The sequence below is a fragment of the Gymnogyps californianus genome, chromosome 1, assembly GCF_018139145.2.
Source record: "Gymnogyps californianus isolate 813 chromosome 1, ASM1813914v2, whole genome shotgun sequence".
In the NCBI taxonomy this organism is placed as follows: Eukaryota; Metazoa; Chordata; class Aves; order Accipitriformes; family Cathartidae; genus Gymnogyps; species Gymnogyps californianus.
In genome coordinates, this window is record NC_059471.1 from 165,289,065 (window position 1) to 165,303,460 (window position 14,396).

Here is a 14,396-nt window from a genome sequence, read left to right on the forward strand (position 1 = left end):
TTAAAGACTCTTTAGTGCTTGTAGTTTCAGTATACTAATATGTATATTGTATAATAGAGCCTAAAATAGGCAATAAATCTGTTTTAGTGTTCCATTTTACTTCAGAAAGAAAGCTTGTCCTTTCAAATTATTTGACATGATGAATTATAAGTGGTGTTGGATAGTATTTCAGAATTAGATAGTCATGCCGTACTTCTGATCCATCACTGCATTTCCTGTTGTATTCTTTGTCATCCTGGTCTTGTTGCTGCAGTATCAGTCTTACTCTGTGTATGACTGACTTTATTTTGTGATTATCTGCAGTGGGAAGTAGCTGAGGTAGTTCTGGAAGTGTTTTACAAATTGCTGCGGGACTATGAACCTCAACTTGAAGACTTTGTGGACCAATATGTGGAGTTACAAGGTTAACTTGTTCATTTGTTCACTGACAAACAGAATTGTAACTTGCTTTGTTCTCGTGCCTCTATCTTGTGATCTTGTTTAATATTGCAAGTAAGCTGGTGGAAAGGTAGACCAAGGCTTTAAGATAGGAAGACGTTCAAAAAATGTCCATGTACTATTGGGAGCTATGCTGCTAATTCAGTAGGGCTTCAAGTACACCATTTCCTACTTCCCTAGGTCTACTGGGAGGATGACTTCTGTCTCTCGTGCATTGCTGATTCGATTAAAGAGCAGCATTTGACACTTAAAAAACACCTTGGTTTTGGGCTTGTTCCTCTGGATTTCTTTGGTCTATATCTAAATCACCACTGTTCATAGGGTTAATTTAAAGGTGTCAGTGTATTTGATATATCCTCTAATAGTAATATTATTGATATATTAATTATTCAGAGCAGACAGCAGTAGAATTATGATCTGAAGTCATTTAATTCTGGTCAACTAATCTTTAAAAGGCCAAAGTAGATGGCAGTTGCCTCATTATAGGAAATTTAAGGCTTACTTGTGTTGCAGATTTTTTTTTTTTTTAATACAGAGTTTCTTCTTAACATTGAATGCCAGCCTGATGCCTGTGGATTTGCTTGTAGCAGTAGAGAGCTATAAGAACCACTTCTTAAGTGAACAACAACTTTAAGACATACCTCTCCAGTGAGCTCGCCTCCATCTGGGAGGCCTCTGTGCCCTGTACTTTGACAAACAGTTCTTGGCAGCTTAACTAGCTTGAGCAATTTCTGTTAGGTCATTCCTGTCCTCAGCTAGTCCTTCAGCTTGAATGATTATTTGTGGGTTACATGATATATTGGAGAAATGGGTTAAAACCAATCTTTTTGACTGGAACTATTTCTTGAACTGATTCAGTGTGTGGCTCCACAGTGGCATGGCACGTCTATTGGCGTGTTAGGGGCAGCACAGACATGGAACGAATGGAAGGAGAAGGGAATTGTTTAAGCTGATGCCAAAAGAAACTGCACGCTCGTTCTCACTTGCATATTAAAAAAGATTCTTACTGCTCTCCTGCTTTTATCCACCTTAGTTTACTAGGAGACTAGATAAACCAGAAACATTTAGTCTTGACTGTTCCTTTTATTTTGTTTTATGAGGGTCTTTGAGTTTTAGGCTAGTGGTTTCATTTTTGCATACATTGTTGCAACATGCAAGTATTTGTACACTATGAGCATCAGGGGTTCAGTGGACCTTCTCAGCTTGGATTTCTGGAAATGCTTTTTCCCTCATCCAGGGTCTTCATGCATGTTTGGGGGGATGTAAACTTTTTCCAGTTACTTTTCAGTCTTGCAAAACCATTTAATGTAGCTCCAATGTGGTATAGAGTCCTAGCATTGATTTGAATCCAAGGTCAGATCTACTTAGGGAAAGTCTAACTGGTTAAAGTTGAAATTGTGCTATTAGATATTGAAAAGTAATGGTAATTGCCATTACTACTCTTCCCAAACTTTTTAAATTACCTAAATGCCTTATGTGTGAAGAAAAGCTCTGAAGACTTTGTATGCAGTGCGTTTCATCTGTTTGGATGTTGCTTACAACAACAGGGACTGTTATGTTTTGTAGCTCAGGCTAGCTTGAGTACTGGAAGTCTTTTCTATTAGACGTTATTTTTTTTTTCTTTCCCCCTCCTCTCTTTAGGAGAAGAAATAATAGCATATAAACCACCTGGATTCAATTTGATGTATCATCTATTGAATGAGTCCCCAATGCTGGAACTGTCCCTTAGTTTGCTAGAAGAAGGGGTTAAGCAGCTTGATACTTATGCTCCGTTTCCTGGTATGTGCCTAGAATTTATTTTTCATGTGAAGTTAAAATGCATACTAAGTAGGATTTAAAGCTGACATTGCATATCTTCAACTTGATGTTGTTTCTCTTGCATATAAAAATAGTGGTTTGGGGGGAATTTTCCTAGTAGTAAACAACTGACAAGTTCTTTCTTGGTGCAAGGCTTGATGAATGAGGTTTATGAATGTAGTCTATTTAACTGCTCCTTTGTTTTTCTTACGGTTCTTTGTTGTTTGTGCGCTGCAGGGAAGAAGCATTTAGAGAAAGCTGTACAGTATTGTCTTGCACTTCTAAACTTAACCCTACAGAAAGAGAATCTTTTTATGGATCTGTTGCGGGAGAGCCACCTTTCCCTTATTGTCACGCCACTGGAGCAGCTGCTTCAAGGAATCAATCCTCGCACTAAAAAGGCAGATCATGTGGTGAATATTGCTAGGTATGTGCAAAGTACTGAGAAGGGAGGAGTTTTGGAGGCACAAAAGTGTTTGGATTCTGGTCCTTTCATTAGTTTTACTAGGCAACGCTTCTCTTTGCACAGAGCATCTCTGAAATTTTTTTTGATGGGAGGAGGTGTCTTCACAGGTGGTATGATCTGTGTATTGTCTAGTGCAGGATTGGGATCTGCACTTACAGTTTTTCTTTCTGAATTTTTTTTCCCCTCATGATTTATTCCTGGTTGCCTTATGTGCAGTGATTCCCTTGTGTATAATTTTCAGTTTGCCCCAGACTTTGGTTGTCATAGAGTGCGAGAGTAAGGCTTCATTTGGTTGCTGTTGGCCACTTAAAAGTTTTACGGTATTGTCCATTAGTTACTGTATTAAAAGTATTAGGCTAGTAATCTGAAACTCCATTTCAGATGTGAAACTTTAGGATTTCCACTTCCCACCGACACCTTCTGTTACTGTTTGATTTTATAACAACTTTACAGGCAAACCAACATTAATGAATAGTAGAATTGAGTGCATAAAAAAGCAGTGATATTCTGACATAGAATGCACTAAAAAATTGAACTTTTTCTATATACGTGTTTTTGTCTTTCATTTCTATTACTTTTTTCACATAACAATAGTTGACAAATAGTTTAAAAAAACCGTGCCTTTTAAGATGCTTTTAAATTTTTTTTTTCCGTCGCCTATTTTGGGTACATGCGGTAGTTGATTTTTAGCTAGTTTTGGTCTTCAGTGAAGCTCATTTCTGCGTGATCTAAAGGTATTTTCTCCATGTTTCTTGTGTGAGCCTGTGACCAGTTGTTTTAACTTATCCTGCAGTGTTTGAGGTAGATTTTGGATAAAAAGAATAGTAAAAATTCCAGGAGAGATTACTGTACCTACTCAGCCTACTACCCTCCTTTTGATGGAGGAGTGTTAAGTGCTTCATGTACAGTGAAATTTTGTTTGTAGCTTTAACATTATCTCATGTAGTTTGATTTGTGAATGTTCTAGTTCTAAGTGTTGTTTAATTTCTCATGTGTGCATTACCATCTTGAAATAGGAAAATTCTCAACAATTTCATTACAACAATTTGTATTTTTGAAGGTATCTTTATCATGGAAACAGCAATCCTGAACTGGCTTTTGAAAGTGCCAAGATTTTGTGCTGTATTTCTTATAATTCCAACATCCAGATAAAGCTAGTTGGTGATTTCACACATGATCAGGTAAGTGCCAGTTTCTTCGGATCTGCAGGGAGAAACTGGTGGAGAAATACTGGTGCTCCATAATGTTACTTTAAAGGATAGGTTTCTAGATCAAGTACATTAAAACTATATTTTGTCTTGTATCTACCTACCTCTAAAAAGTCTTTTACTGTGGCCTTGTGAAGAGCAACTACTTCATTAATTGAAAAAAAACCAAAATCACGACTGTTTGCAAGAAGGAAAAGGACAATATTTGAGATACTGAGACTTTTTCTTGACTTTATAGTCTTCAACCTGTGAGGATAATTTAGCATATGTAACAACAGTAGATTTTTTTCTGTTCAGTGGCTAATTGCTAACCTATGCTTGAACAGCTACGACTCTTAACTCCTGCTTATTAACTAGGTTATATAATTTTTGTCTAGAATTCCTGTCAACTTATATGGAGGGAATTATGAAAGGTATTGTTTTTAATACTCTTAAAATCCTCTTCATTTCCATACTTCCATTGTTGAATACAGAGTATTAGCCAGAAGCTGATGGCTGGGTTTGTGGAATGTTTGGACAATGAAGATGCAGAAGAATTAATTAATCCGGATGAGGGTATGTAAAAGGCTTCTTAAAAATGGCTTACACTGTTGTCTTTTGCATAGAATGAAATTAATGAAAGAGGTGAAGAAAGTGCTTTTAAGTCAGAAAACCCTTTTCTTGTGGTGTTTTCTGTAGAATTGGACCTTTAACGGAATGAAAAGCACCAATGTCTTGTTAAGATATGTCCACAGTATGATGAGCCAACTACAAACTGAGTCTTTTTTCAAAAGACAAGTATTTAGCATTGCTCTGGATGTATTATTTAGAGCTGTGTTAATAGTAATTTGAAATTCTGGTCTTGTATCCTCCCTCTGTACTAATATAAGTTGATGCCTTAGCTTTCTTGTATTTAACTTGGAGGCTCTGAGGATTATTCCATTGAATGATTTATTCACTTCATTATTCATGCCATCTTTTTTTTTTTTTTTTTTTTTTTTTTTTTTTTTTTTTTTTTTTTTTAATCAAGAGCTGGAGCCTGAAAAGAAGCGGGCACGAATCCATCATGAAACAAGGATTCATATTCTGAATCTCCTTATCACCTCTCTTGAGTGTAGTCCTCCCAGCCTTGCTCTGTATCTCTTGGGATATGAACTAAAGAAACCTGTCAGCACCACAAATCTGCAAGATCCAGGTATGAAGAGGAAAAGTTGATCTGGCATTTAAGCAGTGCTGTTACCAACACTGAGAATGTTTACTGGAAAATTAACGGGGAGAAGCAGTTCCTCTTAACGTTAAGAATAAGACAATAGGCCTTGTTCTAATCCTTAAAAACTAAATTAAAAGACCCAAATTGATACCCAAATGCAGCATTTAAACGGCTTCAGGATTTGATCCTTTGTTTAAGTTGGATTTTGGAACAGACTTGAAATTAGAGTTGTGGGGGAAAATGATAATTTAGAAGTGAAACATTGATTTATTTACTATTTTATGCAGCATGGTTGTGTCCACAGTGCTAAGAAATTGATTTGATGATCCAAGAAGTACCTACATGTGACAACATGGGAATCTACAAAGCAGATTATCACTTTGAACTAGTTACACTACTTGACTACTGTCCTGTCCCTCCTCAAACTCCTGTTTAAAATTAATTATAGGAAAGAGAAACAGTTTTGTTTTTTAATGTTGTAGAAGAAAACCTTTCAGAATATGTGGATTTTCATTCTACTGATAGGTATATTAATATATTTATATATTCATCATATGTATTTATATACTCATATGTATGAATATATATAAGAATATGAACTTTAAAGCAACAGGAGTGACATTTCTAATGTTTCTTGAATTGGTGAGAAAAATAGTGTGTTAGTATGTGTCTTGTTTGCCTCCTCAGCTTCTAACTTGTATTCAGTACAAGACAGACATTGATAAACTTGAGCAAGTTCAGCAGAGATGGTCAGGGGGCTGGAGCACTCAGCCTATGAGGAGAAGCTGAGGGAATGGGACTTCTTCAGCCTGGAGAAGAGAAGGCTTTGGGGGGACCTAATAGCAGTTTTTGAATAGCTACAAAGAGGTTAATGAGAGGATAAAGCCAGGCTTTTCAGAGGTGTGTGGCAGGAAGGTGAGAGACAGTGGGCATAAATTGAAACAAGAGGGGCTCCAACTGGATATAGAAGAAACTTTTTCACCATGAAGACGGTGAAGCAGTGGAGTGGGTTGGCCAGAGAGATCATGCAGTCCTCGTGCTTGGAAGTTTTCAAGACCCAGCTGTATAAAGCTGTGAACAATCTGGTCTGATATAACTGAGCGGTAGTTTGCAATTGAGATGTCCTGGAGTTCCTTCCAATCTGAAGTATGAGATTCTTTCTCAACTGTTTCAAAGGATGTTTTATATGAACATGTTTGAACAAACATTTGATTTAAGTTACTTAGAGAAGAATATTTCTCTTCAGGTTTGTATTGGATGCTGTGACCCAGTAGTTTTTAGTCCTTCATAGTTCTAAATGAAGGGTAGATAGGACCTGAATTTGATTTGGAAAAAAAAAAGTCTTAAAGTTTTTTGATATATCAGAAAGATGAAAAAAAGATGCCAACCTATTTTTTTTTATCTGCAAAGTAGCTTACAATTGCAGACTATGTTTTGGATATTTTGAAATTCCATAGTTACACAATACGGGTAACTGATCTGCACCCACACAATTTTACAGGGTGTCAAACAGTTAGGTCAGTGATAGGGGACTTTGTCTCAAAGCCACGAGAGAGCCTTGCACACCTCTTTGAATTATCCCATTAATAATGTGAAGAAATAATGACCATAAGCCATTTGCCTCAAGATAATAATTTCCTACTAAAGCATAAATTATACGTGTCCAAACAGAGAAGATGATTTCTCCTGTAAGAACTGCAGTTATTGATGCCTTTACTGCTTCAGGACATCTTTCTGGGTTGATTAAAGAATTAATTGGCTAAAGGAAGAAGGCAAAAGACAGGATTTTGACTTCATTATTAATATCTCCTCCCCGTTCCCCTTGGTTGCAGTGTCAGGTGCCTTTAGGAGCATTAGTCATAAAATGGCTGTAATTGTAAAATACAGACAGGAATCTAAAGCTCTTCTTTGAAATTGTCAAATGAGTATTCAGTTGAAGTTTAAGAGCAAGAATTCAAATTTTCATTTGGTTCATGCAGAATATTAAAGAATCAATTGAATCTCTCTCTTTTTTTGTTTTTAATAGAACTGAATAGAAAGTTCTTAAATAAGTTTTGATTGCATAATTTATCCTCTTTCACCAGCATCTCAAAAGCCTACAGACTAACTGTAAATGTTTTCATTAGATTTTTGCTGAAACATGATTCCTTCTTTTTTTTTAATTAATGGAGAAAAAACTTTGCCAGATATTTTTGCTGCAGCTCTGTGGAGCAGTATAGTGCAGCACAAGGTATCTGAACAATTTAGTTTCCGTAATTCTGTGTACTAACCTATATTTGCTATGGAGACAAGTAAGATCAATAATGTTAAGAAATTATTTTTGTATTTTAAGGTGTCTTGGGTTGCCCACGGACTTGCCTTCATGCTATTTTGAACATACTGGAGAAGGGTACCGAAACAAGGAATGGGCCTACAGCAGTTCAGGAATCTCCTCATCTTGCAGAACTCTGTTACCAGGTATTCAGCATATTTTCTGTTGGCATGTACTGAAAGTAGGCTCTAAATAAAATTAGCTGCTACTTGGTTGGTGAACACAGATGGTTGATGATTTTGATAATAGTTTCATTTTTAAAATGCATCTGTCAGGTTTTTATGTACATTGAACTCTTTCTATTCTACCTTTTCTCTGTGTGAAAAAGTGTTATCTTGTAGCAACACAAAATAAAGAATCTGCACTCATGTCAGAACTTGGAATTGGGATATACTTATAAAACTAATGTTCTAAATATTTTTGGTGAGCCTTTGAATCTGTTGTGACCATATGCCTATATTTTTTTAAATTTTGGAACTGCAGTTTGCTAGCAAGTAACAAATAATCCCAAATAAGCCAATAAAATTATCTTCTTTATTCTGTAGCAGTGACAGAATGTATGTATGTATGTCTGAGGGGGTGAGATGGGGAAGACAGCTGAATTAGACATATGTGCAAGGTAGCTGATGTTTGGCCTTAAGTCAATAATCATATGATTACACACCTTATGCATCTTTTGATTTGGTGGTTGGTTTGTTTTTAAAATAAATTCCATAAATGGGTATCTACTGTTTTTGATTGTCAGGTGATCTATCAGTTGTGTGCATGCTCTGACACATCAGGTGTCATGTTGAAAACCTGTGGAACCTAGAAAGGATTTTAAACATTATTGAAAGTGAAAGAGGCCATACTGTAAAAGGAGGGGAGGGGGGGAAATTACATTTCCTGTCTTGGTGAACCTGGAGACTGAAAAAGACACTCATTTTTAAGTGAGCTGAACAAACAGAAAGGCTTATAGTGTCATGTGGGCAAATAGCCATTGGAATCATCCACATGCTGGTAGTCCTTTAACGTCATCATTCAACGTCTGTTATAAATAATACGTTCAGCTTTGGAGTAAGCTGGTGGAAAACTTACTGTAAATACAGGTAATACTGTTTGAGCAGTAAAACAGTGTTATGCATCTTTTGATTTGGTGGTTGGTTTGTTTTTAAAATAAATTCCATAAATGGGTATCTACTGTTTTTGATTGTCAGGTGATCTATCAGTTGTGTGCATGCTCTGACACATCAGGTCCAACTATGAGATATCTGAGGACCAGTCAGGATTTCTTATTCACTCAGCTGCAGTATTTGCCATTTTCTATCAAAGGTAATTTTTATGGTAAGATAAGATTGTGCATGCTTAAAATTCGATGCATCTTTTGACTCCTTAGGAATCATAGAAGAAACATAGGTAGCATTATTAAACTGAATTAATTACTGCCTCTGCTAACCTTTTAATTCTGCCAAGATTGAACTCTGCCTATGTAGGAAGTTCAGATGATTAGCGCTGAACTTCCGTAAAAAAAAAGTTAGTTTTGGAATGCATCAAGTCTTCAGAAGCAAATCCTAATCTATATTTCAATTATCGTTGTAGTTTTGTTAGATTATGCTACAGGAAAAAAAAATATATTTTTGAAAAGTAAGAATGCTGCGAAGAACTGAGGGAATAGAAGGCTGGTGGTTGCAACCACCTGTATCTTCCCTTCCTTTGAATAAAGAACTTTAATTTGGTGATGGCATTAATTTTTAAGTTAATAGATGTGTTTTTAATGTTTCAGACCAACATTTCGCAGGTGTCTTAAACTGAATAAATGTACTTATTCACTTCATCAGATGCTTGACCACTAGTCCTTTGTTAAATGATAGTAAACTTAGCATTCGAATACATGTATCCAGCATGGATAAAGCACTTTACATGATTCTTATATAATTTAAGAATCTAAATGAGATGAATATAGAATATGAAGATTCTTGGAGACCCACGTTCAAGCCTTATCAACTTTGATTAAAGTTATAGTTCATTCTGGGTAAATGTCTGATTATTTTCACTGAAATTATAATTGACCCTATTTGCTCATGAAGCATTGCATTCTCCACAATGACTGTTAGTACAGGTTATATCCAGATTTTTTGTGTATGTGTATAGTCTTAGTTGCATGTATGTGTATGATTTGTTTTCACAATAACCACATGTTCATTTAATGCCTTTTGTCAGATCTCTCGGTCCTTTTGTCTCGTAAACAAATGGTGAGCAGATAATAAGTAACGACACCCTCTAAAAGCTTTCTCAAATGAAAAATGCTTTCCTTGGAGTAAGTAATACTATTTATGTTCAATTTTATAGTTGTTTCCTTATCCCCAACCAGAACACGAGATTTCAACACTGAACCAAATGTCTTGGCTGATGAAGACTGCAGCTATAGAAATGCGAGTGACATCGCTGAACCGCCAGCGCTCCCACACACAGAGACTGCTGCATCTGCTGCTTGATGACATGCCTGTGAAACCATACTTGGGTAAGAAGAATTTATTGTGAGGGTAAATAAGCTTGAATAAATGGAAGTATGAGAGACTTTATTTGAATTATTTTCTCTATAAGCTTGTGACAGTTCATTTGTGATATCGGGTCTGGAATTGCCACTGGAGAGATGAGAAGAAATATGATGGTGGTTGTAGATTCCAAAGTGAAAGAAATCAGGGCATCTTTTTGTTCATTGCTGCTTTGTCTGTGTTTCATTTTTGAAACATCCCAGTGTATACACTGATACAAAAAATAAACATAGTTTATGGGGTAGGAGAGGGGAATATAAAAAAAAAAAAATTATAAAATAATTTATTTTGGGATGCTATCCAGAGTTGTTACTGTGTAGAGAAGGTGGAGGGTCTTCCTTGGTAAACAGTTTTACACAAAGTTTTCTCAGTCTTAACTTCTGTCTGTCTGTCACACATTTTCAACTCTCTCACAGAAGATAGTAGCTACAGGTCAATTTGGCTTTTGACGTTATAACGTCACAAAAATTATATTCCATCCCAATGTGAAGTAAAATGCAATGTTAAATAAAAAGGCAAGATTTCGGAGTTTCAGAGCAGAATCAGGAGAAATAGAAACAGGTGGCAATAAAACTCTTTACATGAAGAAAATAAATAGAATAACTGGAAGATACCATAATGGGCTGCAGCAGTATGGTGTTTTCCCTCACTTTGATAGGTCTGAACACTGTCTCTTCATTCTTGTGGAGATTTGAGTACGGGAAACTGTGTCCAGATACCCTACTCATTTTACAGTGTTCATCCAAGTGCATTATTCATACTGGAGGGTGGGGTGTCTTTTTAGGCATTTCTGCTACTGTCTAATCTGTATTTGATAATTGGCTAGCTTCTGTGAGATAAGTATTGTTTTCATTTTATTAAGTGTCAAGGCTGTATTTGTATTAGAAGACTTTCATGTGAAAGGTTTGTCAGTGTGTGCCCTCTCCATCTTTCTCTTTCAGTATTAATAAAGTAGGTGGTATTTTTCACTTCAGTTTTTTTTTTAATTTATTTATTATGTTTCATTACGTTCAGCTGATGGTGAAGGAGGGATGGAAGATGAAAGTCGATCAGTCAGTGGATTTCTCCACTTTGACACTGCTTCCAAAGGTAAGCATTATGGCTGTTGGTTATTTCTCAGTAAAGTTTTTCTGATCCTGAATGGGGGGAGGGCCGCCTCTAGAAAGGACACTTTGAAAAAGAAAATAATAGACTTTCTAAACAGCAGCAGTACATGGAACAATTTTATTTAGTGTGGGGAAAAAAATGAATTTTAGAACCTTGGCGTAGATGGTTGGAGTGAGTGGAAAATACTGGACTGGAAAGGGAGTTTAGAAGAGTCTGTGTTTAAGTATCTATGGAAGGGCAGAATGGGAGGGTGGCACTCCATAAATTTACCGCTAACAGTAAAAACAGTGAGACTGTTGCTAAGGCTGAACATGTTTGTATTTTCATGGCAAAGAATACAAAACCCAAGTTAGTAACTTCAGATTCCTTACAATGTTTCTAAGTCTCAACAAAAGACTGCATGGTTCTCATTGAAAACCAGCCTGCTTTGATTTAGGAGGAAAAAATAAGAATCTTATATTTGTAAATATTGGATTACATGCATACATAACAGGAGAACAATACAGTATAACACAAATTAAGAATTTAAGGCTCTAGAAAATGTTTTTAAGCCCCTTACATAGATTGATAACACTTTCTGAAGATTTAATGTTTTCTTTTGAAACTTTACACATTAAGATTTGGATTTACAAAGGTAAGTTAGGCTCCTATTGTCAATTTTTTTTGTTTTCCCCTTGATATTTCTGAATACAGTTTGAATTGATTTACATTTCCAGTACGCAGGAAGATCTTAAGTATCCTGGATTCGATTGACTTCAGTCAGGACATTCCAGAGCCTTTACAACTGGATTTTTTTGACCGGGTCCAGATTGAGCAAGTCATTGCTAATTGTGAGCATAAGAATGCACGTGGACAAGTGGTCTGCAACGTCAAGGTGCGCAGTGGTCTATGTTCTCAAGTTGCATGTGCTATTTTATATCTTGATGATAGTAATAATAAAAAAAAAAAATCAGTGTATTAATAATACTTTGAAACTTGCTTTGACATAAAAAGTATATCTGTTTCAGATATGTGCATAATTTATGCAAACTATTTGGATTAGTTTATTTCTTCTTCTGCATTGCACACACTGATTTCTCATTTGCAGTAGACAGCTGCATCAGTTTAAGACACTTTCAGGAAATATTTTCTATCTTAATGTTTTTCCCATCTTGGAACACACAAGTGATATTGCAGATATGACATCTACCTTATGTATTTCATTGGTCTCCACTATACAACTATGTAGTACTACATATGTGCACACAATTCATACACAACACAGTTGTGTACTGCAGTAGTTCTTAGAGGCTTTAGTTAAGATAGTGTCACGTTGTGATGAGTACTTGACAAGTGTATGCTAAATAGTCCTGAAAAATTTGTGATCTGAGAGACAAGGGACAGAGCAGGAGCGGAATGTAACATAAAAGTGATCTTGGTGGTGATAGGGATGCAGCTATTCCATATTAGGAACCAGCTATTCTATATTGTAAAATGTATTTTAGACTTGAGAGGAAACAAACCCTTCCTTCTGTGCAAGAGGACTATAGTGGAGGTTGAAGAGGAAACGGAGTGTGATGTGTTAGAAGAGCTCATGAAAGGACAGAACAACTTAGGACCAGAAGGAAATGAATGAGTGCAAAAATGAGAAGTGCAGTGAGGAGAGAGAGAAACTAGACAGCTAAAAGTACTGCAGTTAGAGAATGAAGTGTGGAAGAAACCTGAAAAATGATTAAAACTTATTTGAATCTCAGTCCTTCAGTTGCATCTGTCATTATGTAGCCATCTCCTAAATGCTTTTAGGAGGGACAAATGCATCTTCCTTGTCATGAAAGTTTCTTTTTTAACTTTTTAATTTCAGTACCTTCACAGAGTTCTGGTTGCAGAAGTTAATGCCCTTCAAGGAATGGCAGCAATAGGCCAGAGACCTTTACTTATGGAGGTAAGTATAGAAAAAGTAAACTACTGTTTGTTGTTGCTCTTGGTGGATTTCATATACTGTCAAAGCAGTAAGCTTTACTATGAAAGCTTGTGGATTTGAGTCCTGACTTTTGAGTTAGTAATTCCTAAAGAAAAAAAAAAGATACATTAAAATTTGGAAGATAAACTACTTCTTAACGTACTGTTCTCTAAACAGCAGACTTGGAGTCTGTTTTCTTTTTTTCTTGAACCTTTTCCCTCCCCATTACTGATAACAATTGCAGCTCCCACCCCACTGCACAGAAAGCAGTATATACTGATGTCAGGATTGGCTGTTGACAAATACAATGTGTAGCAGCCAAGTTCATCTTGCCTTTCTCTCACAGGGGATGCCAATTTATTTCTCCTTTCTTCTACACAGCTATAGTTTCAGTGAACTTGGAGCTTAATTATTTTCTGAGGTTCCTGCCATCTTTTAAATTTAGTTGAAACTGGCTAAATGGATTTGAAAGTTGAAGGATGAAGGAGAAATGACTCAGACTAAAATGGGAAGAAAATGTACAAATAGATTTTTCATAGTTGGTTTTGTTTTGATTTTAAAGTGTATGTTAGAAAAGAATTTCCCTGGTTAATTTTTTTTTTTCTGTGAGCTTGAGACATTCCTGATGGAAAGGCCTTGTGAAAAGCAGCTCAGAAATGGATTGTCCTATCTTGTTAAAATGATTAATAGCAGCTTGTTTCTGATAAGCTAAAGACTTACCCTTTTTTTTTTTCACCCCGAAGACTATTACTAGTAGATAAAATTGTCATCTTGAAATCTGTCTTTGCCATTAACTTCTTTTAGCATATTATAACTCAGTTTCTTTGTTGTGGGTGTTCAGGAGATCAACACTATCCTGCAGTATGTAGTGGAGCGGAACAAGCTGCTGCAATGCCTCCATGCTAAGAGGCATGCTTTAGAGTCATGGAGACAACTGGTGGAAATTATACTCACTGCCTGCCCCCAGGATCTCATACAGGCTGAGGACAGACAACTGATTATCCGCGATCTGTTGCAGGATGTGCATGACAAGGTAATGCTATACGGGAAATCAACCCTCTCCTTGAACTTTGTTGCTATATCTTTTTATGTGAAAGAGAAACTACTCTTCAAGTAGCATTCTTGATTGTAATCCAACAAAAACTTGTCTGCCTTTAGTATTCTTTTTAGTTTTCTGATTGCTACTATGCTGAAGTTGAATGCACTGTGGATGGAGGGGATACTCTGTGTTCTTGCATAGCTACTGTGGAACTATGAACCATATATTGACAAATTTCGAAGACATTTCAGTATAATCCAGTATGGTGGTAGTCTGGGAAAGGGTGTGTGAAAAGGAAACAGCCCATTTTGATGAGGAACATAGAACTCATGGAAGGGACGAAGGCAAACAGTACTGCAGTTGCTGAT

At 36.2% G+C, this 14,396-nt stretch overlaps 1 protein-coding gene across 3 annotated transcripts in view; it reads left to right on the forward strand.

Annotated features, from left to right (window-relative positions):
• The window catches only part of NUP205 (nucleoporin 205), a 53,092-nt gene that overhangs the window by 23,290 nt on the left and 15,406 nt on the right, over positions 1–14,396 (forward strand). For 2 of the 3 annotated variants that reach the window (XM_050900433.1, XM_050900440.1), the window contains exons 16-28: positions 304–403; positions 2,080–2,217; positions 2,473–2,662; positions 3,762–3,882; positions 4,383–4,464; positions 4,919–5,083; positions 7,431–7,555; positions 8,606–8,720; positions 9,760–9,909; positions 10,958–11,032; positions 11,767–11,924; positions 12,891–12,971; positions 13,831–14,022. In XM_050900433.1, the coding sequence (XP_050756390.1) occupies positions 304–403; positions 2,080–2,217; positions 2,473–2,662; positions 3,762–3,882; positions 4,383–4,464; positions 4,919–5,083; positions 7,431–7,555; positions 8,606–8,720; positions 9,760–9,909; positions 10,958–11,032; positions 11,767–11,924; positions 12,891–12,971; positions 13,831–14,022 (1,692 nt within the window). Of the gene's footprint in view, positions 1–303; positions 404–2,079; positions 2,218–2,472; positions 2,663–3,761; positions 3,883–4,382; positions 4,465–4,918; positions 5,084–7,430; positions 7,556–8,605; positions 8,733–9,759; positions 9,910–10,957; positions 11,033–11,766; positions 11,925–12,890; positions 12,972–13,830; positions 14,023–14,396 lie in introns of all 3 variants that reach the window. The other variant, XM_050900447.1, reaches the window with a different exon arrangement.